The 18,726-nt window shown below is 54.3% G+C and overlaps 1 protein-coding gene across 3 annotated transcripts in view; it reads right to left on the bottom strand.

Moving 5' to 3' along the window:
- The window catches only part of NDRG1 (N-myc downstream regulated 1), a 56,387-nt gene that overhangs the window by 5,681 nt on the left and 31,980 nt on the right, over positions 1-18,726 (bottom strand). For 2 of the 3 annotated variants that reach the window (XM_072774570.1, XM_072774572.1), the window contains 9 exons: positions 15,701-15,763; positions 14,886-14,946; positions 13,758-13,844; positions 10,825-10,881; positions 7,724-7,827; positions 6,163-6,219; positions 5,290-5,341; positions 4,167-4,214; positions 1,641-1,676 (listed from right to left, as the gene is read on the bottom strand). In XM_072774570.1, the coding sequence (XP_072630671.1) occupies positions 1,641-1,676; positions 4,167-4,214; positions 5,290-5,341; positions 6,163-6,219; positions 7,724-7,827; positions 10,825-10,881; positions 13,758-13,844; positions 14,886-14,946; positions 15,701-15,763 (565 nt within the window). Of the gene's footprint in view, positions 1-1,640; positions 1,677-2,363; positions 2,516-4,166; positions 4,215-5,289; positions 5,342-6,162; positions 6,220-7,723; positions 7,828-10,824; positions 10,882-13,757; positions 13,845-14,885; positions 14,947-15,700; positions 15,764-18,726 lie in introns of all 3 variants that reach the window. The other variant, XM_072774571.1, reaches the window with a different exon arrangement.

The raw sequence follows: 18,726 nt of genomic DNA on the forward strand, positions 1-18,726 counted from the left end.
AGAAAGGATGGTGGATAGATAAAAAGGAAATAAGATGGATGGATAGAAGTAAGGAGGATGGACGGGTGGATGAAAATAAAGGATGGGTGGAAGGAAAGAAAAATTAGAAGAAGGATGGATGGATGGATGGATGGATGGATGGATGGATGGATGGTGGGTGGGTGGATGGATGCATGGATGCATAGATGCATGTATGCATGGATGGATGGTTGGATGGATGGATGGATGGATGGATGGATGGATATATGTATAGTTGGATAAGCCAATTAACCAAACCAATGGGGCTACTTTAAATGAAATGAGTTGGGAATGCTGGGAACACACCCAGTTCTATCAATTACTCCTTTACTCCTCCCAAATTTAAACCAATCTGCCCTGGCAGGTGAATGCTCTCAGGTAAAGGCCATATCCACAGTCTAATTAACTGCCACTCTCAAAAGCAATGCCCTGGCTCTATTCTCCTCATACTTTCTGTCCCAGTGAGAAGTCATCCGCAGACGCAGTGTTCCTACCCTTCCCCACCAACTCCTGCCACTATTCTACAAAGAGCCACATGACATAGAGGCTGTCGTCAAGTTGCCCTCTGGGGTTCGTGTGACAATCATAAGAAAGAGTTGCCGGTTAGAGGTGCAGGGAGCCAGGGGCACCCTTGCCAGCAGGACAGCAGAAACAATCTTTCAGCCTCTCTTCCCCTTCCATGACACTGCAATAAACACTTGCTCTTCTCATCTCTAAGGACTGTTGCCCTTGCCAATGGAATGAGGGGTGGGAACGCACTCTGTAAACATACACCCTATCCGTAAGGGCCAAAAGGGGGAGACTGATTCCTTGGACTGGGCTCCTGGAAGCCTGGGCTAGTCCAGCTGCCGCCATGCATCAACAACGCATTTTAATTATGGTCAGGGCTGCATCTGTTCTCATTCCAAATACAGAAAAGGAAAAAGGGAAAGGGTGGGGAGGGAGAGGACGGAGGGAGGCCGTGAGGGGGGCCCTGGAGTCCTACTGTCTCAGGAGGAGTCTCAGGAGTGAGATGGATGGATAAAGACTCCACCAGTAACGTGCAGGTATTAGCTCACGCTTATGTCTAAGCAGGGTTCTACGGGGAGCCCATCTGTTCCCCCCAGAGGCTGGGACATCCCATCCTTCCCTGGCTTCTCCCAGCTGTCAAACGGGCGTTAACACAACAGCAGATAAAACACTTGAAAGGATTTTGTCCCTTTCCAGTGGGAGCAGAGGGAGACCCCGCAGAGAGCCTAGTACCACCAAAGGCCACTTGTGCCTCCACCTCTGTATGGAGCTCTGGAGGGGGAGGCTGCAGTGAGCAAAGATCCAGAGCAATGAGCCAAGGTCCAGGATCTGCCTGATGCAGAAATCTGCTTCTCGGGAGGGTCTCTTCTTCAGATCCCTCCAGTGAAATATTCTGCGACCCCACACAGAAGACCCCCGTGTCATCTACCCCCCTGGGGTTCCTAGGTGATCAAGTCCTGACCCGCAAGCACCTTTCATAAACGGTAAGGTGTCTGCAGTGTCATCAGATGTCACAGTGAGGTAGGGGAGGAGCAGACAGGGGGGGAATAGGTGGTAACAGGACACAGAGGCACCTGCCCTCCAGCTGGGGAGTGGTGACAGGTGGGACTCACCTGGGAGATCTGCGGGAGGCCACCACAATCTGCCATCTGGGGGAGAGGGAAGCTGGTTAATGCCAAACACAGCAGCAGAGGCGTCCCTCCACCTGGCGCTGCCCTGCCGCTGCCCTGCCCCTGTTCTGTCCCCTTTGGGGGGAAGTGGGCACCTATGGGTGGGGAATCACCCATCTCCACCTAGCAAGGCTGCTCTTGTCACCACCCATCTTGGCACCGATGTGTGCCTTCTTGACAAACCAGATGCTCAGTGCTCTGCTAGACCCTAAAAGAAATTTCCCTCAGTTCCTCAGGAACCAGGGGGTGTGACTGTCCCCCGCTGCAGAAGAGGGACCTGAGACTTTGAAGGACCTGCAGGCCTCCGGCCAGGGTCCATCTGACCAGAAAGCCTTCACTGCATGAGGCCCTGTACACACACATTTTCTTTAAACACCCCCTCAGTCAGAAACTGCCCCACCCGAGACTTCAGGCCTCATGGTCTCTTCGCTGGCCACCCTGGTATAAATGCTGTAGCTTCCAAAGTTCCTACTGAATCACCCACGCTAAGGCCACCGCTTCTTCGTCAGGGCGGCTGTAGGCACGTGGGACTAGGACCCAGACCCAGGGCTCGGGAGACCTGGGCGACAGGTTGGGACGGGGGGAGGATGGCTTGGAGAGACATGGGACTGGCAGGCGGGAGTGACAGCGGCTGAGGCCGGGCCATCCCACAGCCCAGAGTCTCACCTCAGAGCCACGCTCACGGGGCTGTCCTGGGTCTGGGATCGTGGTGACACGAAGCCAGAATTCCACTCCAGGGACCAACCCGAATCAGGCCGAAACAGGTCAGATCCCCATCCACCATCAAAGCCACTTGCTCTTAGGTCATCACCTACCCTCTGCAGATGTAATGGGTTCAGATGAGACCTGTACTGGATTAGTGGGGACCCTAAATCCGGTGACTTGGATCCTAAGTCTAATGACTTAAAACTAGAGGGAAATTTTGGCTCAGGGACACCAGGGAGAAGGTTGGGTGGCGTGGAGGCGGAGACAGGAGGGATGCGGCCACAAGCCAGGGAACTGGGGATTGGCCACTGCCAGAAGCGGGAAGAGCAAGGAAGGAGGCTCCCTGGAGCCTTCAGAGGGAGCGTGGCCCTGCCCACACCTTGACTTTGGACTGACAGCCTCCAGATGGTGAAGAGAACAGACTCCTGTGCCTTTAGGCCACCCAGCTTGGGGTGCTTTTATGGAGAAAAGGGGACTGACCCCCTTTCCCGAATGCTCCTTCCTCCCCTCTCTAGCAGCAGTAACTGTGGCCTGTCCACCTTCCCCCTGGGACGGCAGCCCCAGGAGCCGCCGGAGCCCAGACACAGATGTGTTAGGACGATTGAGACAAAGGAGCCCCCGGGTTGGCCAATCAGCAGCCCCCTCAGGCCCAAAGCCCCGCATCTTCCAGTCTCGCAATTTCCTTGTAAGGAAATCTTGAAAGAAAATGTAGGTCAAAGAGCCAGTTCTGGGGGACCAACCACCCCTCCTGGGTGTCAGATGCCTCCTGGGACCTTTCATTTATTCATGAGAGACACAGAGAGAGGCAGAGACGGAGGCAGAGGGAGAAGCAGGCTCCCTGCAGGGAGCCCGAAGCGGGACTCGATCCCAGGACCCCGGGATCAGGCCCTGAGCCAAAGGCAGACGCTCAGCCCGAGTCACCCAGGCATCCTCCCCGATGCCTTTCAAATGTGTTCCTCTTTCACAGCGACCCACAGCCCCTCAGCTCCTCGTGCCCCCTAATTTCACACGGGCCCTTCCTGGGTCCCCTGCCCTCTCTATTTCTGGGAGAATAGCCAGAAAGATTCTTCACGTCCATTGTATCTTTGGGGCAATGCGGCCCCAAACACCAGGGTGGCTGGATTGCATGGTCAGCGAGGGCGCGGACCCTCACCCCGGCCTCGGGACAGAGAGCACCTCAAGTGTCCAGACGAGCCTTCTAGACATGGTCCTGCCTTCCCATGGCACAGCCCCCCTCGGGGGAACGCCCAGCCCCTGCCTCCACTCTCCACCCACCCCCGGGAGAGCCCTGCTTGCACCATCCCCGGTCCATTCCTCATCAGATCACCACAGCCAGTAGCCCCCCAAGGTCTCGGGGTCCCAGAGAAGGTTCCCTCCATCTTTGTGGCTGAGGGTGACCCGCGGTGGCCCAACACACAGACATTTGTGTCTTTAATGCAAACATTAAAGAATTCTTTCTTGGGCCCCTGGTGTCTCAGCGGTTGAGCATCTGCCTTTGGCTCGGGTCATGATCCCGGGGTCCTGGGATCGAGTCCTGCCTCGGGCTCCCCGAAGGGAGCCTACTTCTCCTTCTGCCTGTGTCTCTGCCTCTCTCGCTGTGTCTCTCGTGAATAGATAAATAAACATCTTTAAAAATAAAAATAATTTAAAAAAGAAAAGAATTCTTTCTCTGGTCTCTAAGCAGGCACTAGACTATTCCTTTCTGCAGCAAACCAGGGGTCTCTCAGAAAGAACAAATGCAAACGGGGATCATTTTGCCTGTACCTTGAGGAGAGTGGTCTTGGTTGGGTCCAATTTTGAGTTGCACTCCACCTGGACAAGGAAAGGGGAAGAAATCTATTAATTTTCTCTCTGGGGCCAAAGTCCTCATCTTTTCCCCCTTCCTGGTGACGCGGCCACCATCGGCAGCAGCGCCAGTGCCCCTGCTGGCCTGAGGAAAGAACAGGAGCTCAAGGTTAAGCAACGTGGCCATAAATTCCAGCCCTGCCATCGCTAGCCGGGCGACCTCAGACAAGGTACTTCATGTCTTTGAGCCTCTCGGTTTTTTATCAATAAGATGGAAATAATATCTTTCTCAAAGGGTTGTTAGGGAGCTGAGCTCCAATCTAGCGGATGCCCCAGAAAGCTGCTAAATGAATGGCCTTCTGTAACCAGCTGCTGCCAGCGATTGTGCAAGCTCAGCATCTCTAGTCCAGACAACTATTCTTCATACAAAATGATGTTTGCTAAGCCAGGTTTCTCTCTTCAAATTGGGCAAAATAACCCACACGTGACCCGTGATGTTCAAAGCGCCTATAGGAGAACTATCACCTCCCTTGATGTGAATAAGATATCTCTACTGATGCATCCTAAGATTATGTCCAGTGGGTTAGATCACAGGAAACTCTCGGCCCCTTAAGACATTTCAGGTCTTTATTCTATGAACATTTGCAAATCCCACTCTGTAGCTCACCGCACAAGGCATGTCACCTCTCTAGGACTCTGCTCAATCACCCCTACGTCTCCCTGTCTCCAGCTCCAGGGATGGTGGAAGGGTAGAGTCTGGGCTTTTCCTCCCCAACATCACAGGTGGGAATTAAGGGGTGAAATGCCCCACAGAGCCTTGTCTGAGCCTCACTCCCCAGATGCCTCTTTGCCCCGCCAGACATTCGGGGACCAACTGGGTCTGAAAACTCTACCCAATTCCCAAAGGAGAGGACAGTCCCTTGGACCAGCAAGCCAGGCGACAAACCCATCTAAACCAACCAATGGGAAGTGGTCTGCGGGGCCGGCGAGGAAAGGCAGGGAAAGAGGCTCGTGTCTGGGGTCCCCCTAACCCCCGCCCCAAGGCCAACCAGATGTGGGCTGTTGACTTAAGCACAGAAACGAGTGGACGATTTCTACCTACCACAGCATCCACAGCAGGAGAACTGTCCCCAACCACCAACAAAGCAGGACACCTGGAGGCAGGGAGAGAAGGGAGAGTTAACACAAAGTTCATCTAAAGATTCACATGCTCCCAGGCCTGCTAGGCTGGGGCCAGAGTTCTAAAAAAATTTGAAAAAATAAAAATATTTTATTTTGATTTCCCCAGTACCCTTTGCTGTTTTTCTTTTCCTTCTCCTTCCATCCTCTGCTTTGTTCTTAGGATACACCTCGGGGGAAGGTGGGGGGTGGAAGTCATTTACACCTTAGTATTAATTTCAGCCGGAGAATTTCTGTGCCCTGATGTTTTTAGTTTCAAGCATCCTCTCCTTTAAGGCAGGATAAGTAGGACTTTGCCAGCAATCAGGCTCAGAGACCAAGAGGACAAGCCCAGCAAAGGAAATGGCATGTGCCAAGTTCAGGTGTCAAATAATATGGGTTCACTTGAGGGACTACAGAAGACAGGCGTTACTGGTGGAATGCAGCTAGTGGTCCCCATGACGGTCTTTGCCCCCCTAGGGCACTTGAGGGTGGGACTTGTGTCTTAGTCATCTCCAGGCTCTGTGAAAGCAAAGCCTAACCCCATATGCAACACAGAGTAGGTGCTTAATCAATTCTAGCGCACACAGCATTCTGAGATCCATGGCTCCCACCCAGGTCTTGGGGACACCCCAGGAACCCCACCACCTGCATAAGGAGGTGACTGAGACCGGGTAGTGCCTGACTCCTGGGAAGAATGCACCCGGGGCTCGCAGACGCCCTGGCACAGAGGGGCCCTCCCGCCGAGCATGGAAAGAAGGCCCTGCCAGTGGCTGAGCAAGGCTACGCAGTCGAGACGGGGAGAAAAGCCACTCACTGCAGGGTGACTGTGTGGGCTCCGGGCATCGGCCGCTCGATCTCCAGGTCCCGTCGGCTGCAGACAAGGAAGGCATGGTTACACCCCGGGAGGTCCTGCCCTTGGCTGTGCTGGCAAAACCACTCATGTTCCAACCTGCCTGGCTCTCAGGACATCACAGCCTCTGGGGGTCCATATAAATGGTTTCAGGGGTAGCGGGACTCGTGCATTTCCCCTGTACGGCCCGCCTCCTTGTCCCTAACATTTATTTTTAATAGGAGTACAAGCCACGTCCCCCACCACAGAGGGTTCCTATCCCCCCGCCCCCCATGGAGCACCAGCCTCCACTGTTGGCCTGTGTCTCACCAGCCCCCAACTCTGAGTCCTCTACACAATCTCCTTGAGATCTCAGGCCCGACCCCTCTCCATCCTCGTTCCAAAGCCTCCCACGGTTTCCCACGGTGCTGCGTCATGCCCCACGTGGGCCCGGCCAGCCCCACGGCTCGCCCCTGCAGACGTCAATCCAGCCCCTCGTCCCCCGGCAGCTCCCACCGCCAGACATATGGCCTGGAGCCAGATGGACTGGATTCAGATCACGCGCCCCTCCAACTTCCCAGCTGTGTGACTTTGGGCAGAACACTGAACCTCTCTGTGCCTGTGCTTCCTCAGCGGGAAACGATGATGGCAACAGCGTCCAGGATTTTTAAGAGGAATCACTGGATTCCTAGGGGCATCGTGAAGCCAAGGTGGCGGGGGGGGGGCCTGGGGACTGTCCTGGCCTCTGTGCGTGTGTCCACCCACCGCCTTAGCCGACAGCCTGACTGCTCCAGCTCTCGGGGAGTGTTTGCTGACGAAACGCCCTGCTGGGCCCCAGGCCTTCTGTTACCCACTGGGGATGTGACCTCTCCCTCCCGGCGGGAGGCTGGGTGGACGGTTAAGAGGACATGGACACTGGATCTTGTTACAGATGGGAATGCCCTTCGTGAAGCTATCAAGGGTGAGGCCAGACACCCCATGAGGCTCTTTCCCGTCCCTCTCATGGGAGCGTGGCTGGGCAGACTGCATCCACTGGGGTTTACAGCCCCCCGGCTGACACCATGTCCCCGCCCTGTCCCCTCCCTTAGCTGAGGTCCAGGCTAGCAGCTAGCTATCAGCAAGAGGGCCACCCCACCCCTGCCCCCGCCAAAGACTGGCAGGATGGGCTCCTTATCCTCAGCAGGACTCCCCTCCCAGCAGCCCCCCTGGACTCCTCCCATCCGCCTACAGGGCTCCGTGGATGCTCTCTTCGCTCTCCCCCCACCTGGCCTCTCCTGGGGCTCAGCCTGAGCAAAGCGCTGACTCCAAACCCCGTGAGGGCTTCACCGTGTCCCCCTCGTGCTTGCCCCCTTCCCCATGGTCTGGCGCGGTAGCTGAGCTCCTTGCAAAGTGCCTGAAACACCAAGGCACCTTGTCCCTGTCCCAGTAATCTATCTGCTGCAAGTCAGGGGCTGCATCTTCTCCTAAGTTGAGGAGCCCCCTCCGCCTTAGCCCACGCTCCAGACCAACACAAGGAACTCGGCATGGCCGAGCTGCGGCCCAGTACCTGTTGTAGGCGTTGATGAACAGGTGCAGGTTGCCGGGGTTCATGTCATTCACGATGTGCTGGCGGTAAGTGTGGACCACCTCCACGTTGTTCTGCATTTCCTCCTGCATTGGGGGTGGGGGGAGAGAGACCCTTCACTGCGCCCGCCGCCCCAGGCCACTCCCGAGTGTCTCCACTCTTCAGGTTATACAGGCACAGAGATAACCATGCCTAACCCACTTGACTGCCGGGGTGGGGAGGGGAGCTGAGGAAACCCCCGAAAATGCAGCCTGATTTGGCACATCGGCTGATAGCAGGAAAGGATGCAAACCTGCAAAGGGCAAAGCAGACCCTTCCGGGCTCCCGACTGGGGGAGTCGTTATCTGAAGTCAGTCCTCCTGAATCTAGAGCTTGGCTTGGGCACTGCCCTTTTTTTCCTGGGGGCAAGCATCTTAATGTCCCTGAGCCTTAGTCCTCTCAAAAATAAAGCAGGAGGTGGCTCTTACCTCTTTTGTCAGGTTGTGGGATTTAACAGGGGCTGTGCACACAAAAACCCTTTGTACATACACAGTAAAAACTGATAAGCAACTGCTAACAATTAATATTTTTAAGGGGGAAGCCGAGAAGTTTTTCATGCTGGAAACACAAAACGAAGTCATGCAACTCCCGGGAAGTTTCTGGAACGAAGGGCCATCTCAATTCCCAGGGGAGGTTCGGGGTGGGGGGTGGGGGGGGAGGCAGCCAGAGCCCTGCAGGAGCCTCCAGCCTCCTTCTCCCTGGTTCCTTTCTGAATGTGATTTGGGACAAACAAACAAGTGACGAGCTTGCTCTGTTTCTCATTTGTAAGAGAGCGGATGTGTAGGTTCCACAAAATGGCCTGATGTGATCAGTGGCGACCAGAGCAGGACAGAGAGGGAGCAAAGGGGGCCCTGCGTCCGGCCTGAGCGATTGTCTAAATAGACCCTGATCACCGAAGCAACAAAGAAGCCAACATGCTGTTAAATAGAAAATCAGGGGGAGAAAAAAACCATGTGAGGAATTCATGGTGCTGGGGTTTCAGATCAAAACAAAAACGGAAACGAAAACACACACAAACTATAGCGATTTAGGGACTCCAAGAGATACCTCAAGTAATGTGGGGTACAAGCAGGCCAGACTCTCACCCTATACTTGACACCCCCTCCTGCAAGGAAATACAGAAACTGGCTTTAATTTTTTCCATATTCCTCTTGAGGTTCGGATTATACACTCAGGATGGAGAAAACATATCACAAACCGGACGGTGCACAGGTCGGGGGGACGCAGGCTCCCGTGGGCTGCAGGGTGGCCGCAAAGGCTACGTCCCCTATCAAACCCCCGGACACCGCGAATGCTAACTTATTCAGAAAAGAGGTCTTTGTAGATGTCATCCTGAGATGAGATCATTCTAGATTATCCCAGTAGGTCCTAAATCTAATGGCAGGTGAAAGGCTGAGGGAGATTTTTTTCTTTTTAAGATTTTGTTTATTTAGAGAGAATGTGGGGGAGGGGAGGAGCAGAGGGAGAGGGAGAGGCAGGCTCCACGCTGAGCTCAGAAGCCCATGCAAGGCTCCATCTCACAACCCTGAGATCAGGACCTGAGCCGAAATCAAGAGTCAGATGCTCAACGGACTGAGCCACCCGGGCGCCCCCAGAAGGAGGTTTGAAGCCCACACGGAGGGGTCATCAAGACAGAGTCAGAGCCTGGAGTGCTCAGACACAAGCCAAGGGATTCTGAAGCTCCCAGAAGCTGGAAAGGCAAGGAGGGATCCTCCACCTGCGCCAGGCCACTGGAGGGAGTGTGGCCCCGGCCGACACTTCCAGGGTGTGCTGGCCTCCACACCCTGACAGATGAGTTCCTGTTGTTTTAAGCCGCCCGGTGTGGGGTGCTTGTTAGAGCAGCCCCAGGAAAATAACACGAGGACCAAACACAGTGGGCACACCTGGCCAAGCCCAATGCACAACATCTGGTCACATCTCAGAGGGTCACGCTCTCACTTGGCGACAGCGGTGAGCAGGCCACACAGAACACAGAGCAAACACCTCGAGCTGGGCCGGTGTCTGGGCCTGTGCCAGGAGCCCCTGCACAGGCTCCCCTGGGGCTGTCGGCCAATCGGGAGCCCTGCTGGCCGGCCAGGTGACGGCTGGGAGGACTTCAGAATAACCCATCGGAGAGCACAGACCACAGCAGAAGCACAGATGGCCAGCATCCTGCTCTGGATACGGAAACAAGCTCTGGAGCCAGACACATCGGTTCCAATCCCAGCCTCACCTCACCCTGACTGTGCAACCTCACAGCAATCAATCGACCTCTCTGGTCTCATCCATAAACTGGGAATAAACACTTTTTACATGGCTCAAATCACTCTTGGAGGGATTCATATTTTCATATTTATAAAACCCTTAGGACTGAGCAGAGCACATAGCAAACTCTGTGGATGTGTTTCCTGTAGGTCTGATCAGTAACAGCCGCAACTGGAAATAACCCAAATGCCCATCAACGAGCAAATGGAAAAACAAACTGTACGTAGCACATCATCTGCACCGCACAACACCAGCCAGCGCTAAAAAGGAGTGAACTACTGAAAAACCCAACAACAGAGGTGGATCTCAACTGTGATGAGTGAAAGAAGCCAGATTACAAATTTTTTTTTTTTTTTAAGCAGGGTCCATACCACATGATGCCATTAATATAAAAACCTAGGAAAGACAAACTAATCTCTAGTGACGGAGAGCAGATATGAGGTTGTCCAAGGAGCAGGGAGGGGAAGGGTTAGCACGGGGCACAGTGGGCTCCTGGGGGCAACGGATGTGGTCATTATCTCAATTTCAGTGTGGTTTTATGGGCGGATGCATGTGTCAACGTTTGTTAAATGTTGTATTTCCAGGACGTGCAGGGTCTCATACCGCAACAAGGCTGGTTTAAGAAGGCTGACAGTAAAAGGAGAGCGAGCTGCGACCTGATGGTAAAGCAGTCACGTGGCGCTGGGGACGGGGTGGGCACCCGCAGGCGGCCCGGCCCCGCTGCCTCGGATCCCACTCGTGTCCGTGCCCTAAGCAGTCGCTCAGCATGAATGACAGAGGTGCCAGGCTGCACTACTCACCTTCCCAAAGAGATGGGACACCACCATGTCTGGAAGGGCTTGGGTCCACCCGGAGATCTGGGGACGGCGAGAAGAGGTGTGATTAGAACAGGTGTTTGCGGTAGAGACGCGAGGTCAGCCAAGCCTCCCGGCCCGCGGGACACAAACTGGCTCCCCAGCACTCAGGTCTGCAGGCAGCCTCCTCGTGGGAACTTGCTTGCCTGCTCCAGTTGCCTGTGGGACCTGGGGCTCCCGCTTACCCCCACAGAAGGCGGGGCCTGAGCCTCCGTCAACTACTTATTCTCAGACCCCACGCACAGAAGATGCACAGCTAACACATGCTGAACAGAGACCCGACCTGCTCCCAGCCTTTCCTGTGCCCTAGCACACTAGGTCCTCACAAGGAGGGCCCCCATCCGTGTCTTCTAAACACGCTGAGCTTGGCCGGTCTATACCTCACCTGCTTGTTCTCTATCTCTCTCTATCTCTATCTCTATCTCTATCTCTATCTCTATCTCTATCTCTATCTCTATCTCTATCTCTCCTCTCTCTGTCAAATAAGTAAATAAATAAAATCTTTTTCTAATAAAAGAATTTGAGGAAGGAAATGGCAATATTTTTTCCTAATATTAAATACGAATGGATGCTTTATCTATAAAATAAACTTTCTTTTCCCAAAGCAGGAAGGAGCAATCTCCTGGATAACAAGGGTCTGCTTGCCTTGAACTAGCCTTCCTATAGCATCCTCTAGATCTCCTCCCTCAAGCCAGTATCCTCTCTTTGCATAGACTGACGTCACTAAAGACACTGCCAACTTTCTCCTCTAATACCTCTCCCCGACATAATGCTGGATATAACGTAGGAGCTCCATAAATGCTAAGTATACAGCAGGAGCTCCACAAATGCTAGGTACACAGCAGGAGCTCTATAAATGCCAGGCATCCATCGGGAGCTCCATACATGTGTGCTGACCAACTTCAGTGTCAGGCAAGGACGGGCAGGACAGAGAAGCTCTGGACCCCTGCTGTGTGGTCCTGGGGGGTGCAGAGCCTCTGAAGCTCAGGCCTTTCATCTATAAGCAGCAGTGCCAGGAGCTTCCAAGTCACGAGGCCAAGGTGCGGATAAAGGAGGCAACCACACATGTCACAGGATCTGACACCAGTGCCTGACACACAGTAGATTACTCTTGATATAGGTTTTTTTTTTTTTTTTTTTTTCTCTCTTGGGGTTGGAAAGGAAGGATATGGTGCAGATACTAAAGCCACACGGACATTCCTCAGGCTCCTTTTTAGCCAATGGTCACTGTCCACGTCTGGCTCAGAATAGTTAACCGAGGAGCCAAACTGGCTGACTGGGATCTCACTTCCTTTCCTGGAAAATAAAATAAAAAACAGGGAGTGTTCTCTGCTCCTGAATATCACGCAGATAGGAGAGATGAACTCCTGGGTTCTAGTAGAACATTCAAGAAAATGCAGCATCAGAGAAGCCGAGACAGGGGTGGGAGGCAGCAGGGAGGGGCACGAGCCCTTCAAACCTCCGTCTGCGACCACCACCCGACACTTGGCAAAAACATACTTCCAAAACGAAAGACCGGGATCACCCCGGCTTGAAAGGTTTGGTCCTGTTTCAATTGGAACGGCCTCCCGGCTCCTTGGCAAATATGAGCGCCTTTATGAAAAAACACAATAATCATTTTTAAAAGGTCAACTAGGAACCCTAGGACACCAGCCAGGGCGGAGATTCCCGAGACAGCACAGGTCGCCCCCTCCTCTAGGCAGGCCTGTGCCCTGCGCCCTCTGTATTGCTAGACCCACACTGCTTGGGCCGAGGGGCCGTTCAACACCTGCTGGATGAGACTAGGGAGGGAGGCAGGAGGGGAGGCTCAAGGACCAGAGTCCACGGGATCTGTGTTCAGCCCCACTGCCTAGCTTTGTGGGACCCTGGACAGCTTCCCTCGCCACTCGCAGTCTCGGATTCCTTTTCTGGAACATGGCTCTAACAGTCCCCACCCCCTGGAGTCAGTGTGAGGATTAAGTGTGGTCAGAGGGTACAAATAGCGCCTGGTAAATCCTCAGGACACATTAGCTAATCATTACTGTCATCAAACTGAGTGGCAGTGCTGGTCCTAAACACACCCTGCTTTTTCACCAATAATATGTGGGTTCCTGACATGAGAGGCCTTTGTCTTGTCCTTCTTTTTATTTCCAGTGTCTCAGGCAAAGCCCAGTACGTGTTAGATCCTCAGCAAACACGTCTTAACCCAAGCTACGCTTATCAAAGCTGGCTCGAGGACGCACATCCCCATGGGATGTCTGGTTTAGACCACAGTGTCCTACTGAAATCTTCTGAACGGCAAATAGCTGAGGTCATGTTTACTATTCTAAGCAAAGCAAAGGAAACCTGCTTTCTTTGTAGGGGTGGGGCGTAGGAGGTTAGGAGGGGTCTCAGCAAGCACACCTGTTCCACGTGCCTGACCCTGATCCTGGCCCTGAATCTGACCCTGGCCCTGAACCTGATCCTGGCCCTGACCCTGATTCTGATTCTGGCCCTGATTTTGGCCCTGACCATGGACCCTGACCCTCGCCCTGACTCTGACCCTGGATCCTGACCCTAATTCTGGCCCTGACCCTGGACCCTGATCTGGCCCTGACTCTGATCCTGGCCCTGATCCAGCCGTGGTCTTAGCCCTGAACCTGATTCTGGAGCCTGGCCCTGACCCTGCCCCTGGCCCTCATCTTGCCCTTGGACCTTGACCTGGACCCTGACCCTGGACCCTGATCCAGCCCTGGCCCAAGTCCTGACTCTGACCCTGGCTCTGATCCTGGCCCTGACCCTGGACCTGATCTTGACATTGGACCCTGACATGGACCCTGACCCTGGACCCTGATCTGGCCCGGACTCTTGATCCTGACTCTGATCCTGGCCATGACCCTGTCCCTGACCCCCAGCCTCACCTTGGATGCAGCCCAATCCATCCAGCCTTCTGCACAAGGGTTCACGTTGATAAGGACGAGGCCCTCCACCATCTCGGGGTTGTTCAGCTGCAATTCGAGACATAAGGTGAGAGGCAATCCCGCAATCTCAGATACTATAGACTTCAAAGGCCAAACTGGAGGTTGAGCAAAGTGCCAGAGAAGGGCCCGCATGGGCCACCAGAGCAGGCCACTGCCCTCAAGAGCCTTCAACCCCCACCCCCCATGCAGAACTGAGGTTCCAGCTCAGCTGACACAGGACTGAGCCCCTGACAGAGTGGGGATAGGAAGCAGGAGACGTAGAACATGCGTGCTTGGTAGACCTGCCTTAGGCAAGTCACTTCTCCTCCCTGCACCTCCTCTTCCCCACCTGCCAAGCGGGCACGTCAGATGGCCCGCTCCGAGTCAGGCAGGGCACGTGGATGCTCTTTAGCAACTCCTCCCGGAAGAGTCATCCGTGTGTCCATCTCAGATCTAGTATGTACCTTCCTTTATCTGCTCAGAGCCTCAGTCAGGCCGTTTTTTATTCATGCCAGCATTTCTAACTTCTGACAAAGTCCAGCAAATAACAGGCAGGCAGAATACACAACTGTGTGAATAAAATGAGCACCGCTGTGTTTTTAAGACAATTGCTTGGTGAGGACACGAACGATCCAGTAGCACTTGGGCCCATGTCATGGTGACATATGTGTCTCAGATTCTAGTTTAGCATCAGTCAGGATCCAAAAGGCGTGGGGTTATTGTAAAGACGGCCCGCAACACGTGCAAGGACGTGAGGACCCGCCCACAATCAAGTGCAAAGTGAGCAAAACCAATGATTAAGAGTGTCCCCTGAAGGAAAAGAAAGGTGGTTCATACGTACGTGAGAACACACACACGTGCACACACACACACACACGCACGACCCCGGACCACACACCCCCATGTGAACTGCAGTTCTCCCTTCGGAAATGAAGTGATGGATCATTTCTCTCTTTGTTTTTTGTTTTTTTTTTTTCTCTCTTTGTTTCAGGGTTTTTGATGGTCTTCCAATTGTCTTCTTTAATCTTAATTCTACTTAAAACATGGTTTTAAAAACAAACAAACAAAAAAAAATGCCAAGGAACTCACAGCAAACCGAGTGAGGATGTAGGCGCCTGCTCCAGTTCCCATGCCAATGATGCTTTTCAGCCTGGAAGCAGAAATGAAAATTCATGTGACAGAAGGAATGAGCGATGGGGGCCCTAATGACCCTCTTAAAACCTCCCCCCCCCGTCCTGGTCCCTAAGGAACGTCGCCTCCCCCAGCATCGGTCCTGCTCATCGCTGAGCGTGGCTGGCAAGCTAGACACAGTGGGGACACGCGGCTGTGACGTGCCTCGAGGACCCGAAATGCATCATGCTTTGCAGCCTGACAGGAGGCCGTGACCTTGGAGAGACTCGTCTCTTTTCCTTACTTCTCTCCCGACTGCAGCCCAGGCTCTGAGAGACCGTCTAACCATTACGGGCAGGCCCATTACGGCACCGCTTCTTCCCACTCTCAAGCTTTTATTTTAGACTCTGAAACTTGTAATGAAAATAAATTGGGCAAGAACTCTGGCGTATTATCTTCACCCCGAAGGCTTGAGTAAGAGAGACCTGAGCGCTGGGGAAATAGGGCACAGAGGGAGAAATCGAGGGCTCGGGCCACCCTCTTCCAGAATGTTCCGTCGATACGAGAAAGCAATGAAAGAAGGGGAGGCCGGGAAAGGATGGGTGATGTGTCTGCATCTGGGGAAGAGCCCAGCGGGACCCGACTAGAGGCTGTGGGAAAACAGGTCACGACGCGTGACAGCTAATTTCTCTCCTACATTGCAGGGGGCAGGCTAGATCAAGGCCAGGGGAAGGTGGAAGCCAGGAGCCACTCTTCTCTGCAGGCTGCTGGGGGAGCAGATCCCTCACTCTTACCCAAACTGGTGGAGGACTCCAGGAAGCATCTCGGCCAGCTGGTCCATGGAGGGGTACATGTACCTTTGGGAGAAGCCACGCAGAGGCCGTTAGTGAGAGCGAGACCCCAGAGGAAATGAATCATCAAACAGGAACACACTTGACGGGCTGGACCCACGCACGACCTGGCCTGTATGCCCGATCGCCACCCCCATCCCCGCCCAGGCCCCTGCAGCCCTCCTTCCCAGCAGCGAGCACGAGCCTGCTCCACGGTGCAAGGCCGTGCCCCACCCCAATGCTCCCCCGGTTTGTAAACTGACCCTGGACGGATTGCTTCCCATGCTCCAGGTCCCCCACCAAGCCTCTGAGGAGCATCAGAAGCTCATCTAATCCCTACAACAAGTCTGCGAGGTTCCAGTGAGATTAAACAGCACTGATGTGGGGAAGAGACACTTGGCTTCGTGGCCAGGCAGGCCCTTAGTGTGGCATCTCACCTGGGCTCTGGGATTCCTCAGTCACGTCCCAGAAGGGGGCCCGCAGGCCGCTCTCCCATAAAACATTCCTGGCCGCAGGGAAGTCCCTCCTCTCTCACCCCTGTCCCCAAGCTCTGGAAGGAGCTTGGAGAGGGTACAAAGAGGCGGGCCACCCCGGAGAGCGGCACCCAGCGGGTTTGGGGAGACAGAGAACCCAGGGGTATTTTAAGGCACGGGGATGCCTCAGTGTCACACATCTGCTGGGACCCTGGTTCCTGTTACTGCAGGGCTGGGAGGCTCCCCTCTGTCAAAGCTGGATCACCACAGCGGGTATCGAGGACGGTGGGAGCGCTGAGGACCCAGGATGGGTGATGATGGAGTCTGCAGGCTGCCCTGGGCCTGTGCATTCAGGCAGACGCTTCCCCTTCCCAGAGGGTAGGGAACAACAGTCTCCTGTCACCAAGTCCTTAGCAGGGCCCACATGGGGTACCCGCTGGGCCAAGCGTACCCGTTGCCAACCCCAGACACTGTCCGGGGTCGTTCCTTCCTCTCAACTAACAGCAACCCTGCTCCTGGTGTCTCTTGGAGCATTTCTAGGCATGCTCTCTTCCTGGCCTTTGCACCTGCTGCTCCCTCTGCCTCCTCGCAAGAGACTGTGTGCTCACCTCCCTGGAATCTCCAGAAAGGTCAGGGACCTCTGTCCCACCAGGAGCTAACAACCCCAGCCAGAGTTCTGCACATTTTCTTTCCCATCTTCTCTGGAAGGACTCCAAGAATCATCCCTTTCACCAAGACCTTAGGTGCCATCAGAGAGCCTGGCCTTTCTATCAAAAGCAAGTCCACACAGCACGCCGTGTTAGGAGCAAGCTCCTCTGGGCATCCCAGAGGATACTCTAGACAGGTCCCTGGGGGAGCCGGCAAGAGGCCTCACAGGACCAGCGGATGGGCTAGGGTGCTGCGGGAAACAGGGACAGCCTTGGCTAGGAGGCACCCACACCCTGGCCTCAGGGAGGAGGACTCAGAATACACACGAAGGAGTTTCTTTCGCAAAGGAGTGACTGGTGCTCACTCATGCCAGGCTCCTGGAGAGGCCACGGGGAGACCGCGGGAGCACAGCAGACCCGGTCCAGCACACGGGCCGGGTGGAACAGGGAGGGTGAGGACAAAGGTGACAGTGAGGGAGGTGGGCGTGTGCAGAAGGGCGGCCGAAACAGGGAGCCCTGTTCTGATCAGGTGGTTAGGGAGGGGTTCCTGGAGCAGTGACACTGAAGGAGGGCATTGGGGTTCGAGGAGCGTAGACTATAGGATACATATTCTAAGTGGGGGGAACCAGCGTGTACAAATGCTCCAGAAAGAGCCAGAAAGACCCTGGGTGGTATGTCTACGCAAAAATGGAGCCAGTGTCCTTCCACAGTGGCCGTGACTCAGTTTACAGCCAGCAGCCTCCAAAAGGTGATTCCGGGGAAGCCACTTAACACCCATCGGCGTCTTTTCTCGCTGTTCCTGGGGTTGGGTGCATAGCCAGGAGGTAACAAGATTCTATCACCAGCCCCCCCCCGCCATCTGTAGAAAGCTGACCCCAGAGCTGGAGTGCCCATCCCTGCCTTCCCACCTCAGCCCCGGGACAGAGGGGGTGTACCCTAGAGGGACTGGGAGCCCCCCAACTACAGGAGGCAGAAATAAGGCGGGAGCCATCCATGCCATAGATCCCACCAGCCACGCACTGAAATCACCTGCTAACTGGGGGGAGCACGTACCCTGTATCGTGACCTCCAGGTCAACTTAGTGAAGATTCCAGAAGCCGGGGCCCAAACCTCAGGACGTTTTCTTAAATCTCCCCCTGGGGACCTAAGAGCCCCTCGGTCACCTCAAGTCTTTCAAACAGTTGTCCCAAACAAAGATGAATTTGTTTAATCTGGTTTAATCTGCTAGTGGACAGTTAACTGTGTCTCGCTGTGTTAGGAAGGTTTTAGGTTTGGTTGTTGCTCCATGGGGCTGGGGCTGGGTATCCTTTCCCTTCTCTGATAAAGGTTAATTTTTAAGGATAATTCTCAACACCAACAAAAACTAAGAAATTAAAAAAAAAAAAAAAAAAAAGGAAATCTGTCTGTGAATGTCAAGAAGGCCCCATCTGGGAGACTTGAAACCCAAGAGCCTGATGCCACCACCCCATGGTTTAATGACAACCTCGGGATGGGGGGCAGGGGGTACCTCTAAGAAGTCGGCCTCCCCTCCCCACCAGGCACACTGAGGGTAGCCTGTCCTGAGCCTCACAGGGGAGACCGGAGGGCTGCCCTGACTGCACCCCAAGGAGGAACATGCAGCTAAACACCCAGACGAGGGACCCTGACGCTCTAAAGAGGACATGATCCTTAGAGCCAGCACACTCTCTGACTCCCCCAGTTAAACCAGCTGTGCAACCTCGAAGGGTAAGCTACTCAACCCTTCTGCCCCTCAGTTTCTTCATCCAGGAAATGGAGCTCTAATGCCAGGCATGTATACTAGCCATCGGATAAGTGCAAGTGACTTGTGTTCATAAAAACTAAGCTGAGGTGGGGGTATTGTGGGGAGGGG

This window comes from Canis lupus, chromosome 14, assembly GCF_048164855.1.
Source record: "Canis lupus baileyi chromosome 14, mCanLup2.hap1, whole genome shotgun sequence".
Lineage (NCBI taxonomy): Eukaryota > Metazoa > Chordata > Mammalia > Carnivora > Canidae > Canis > Canis lupus.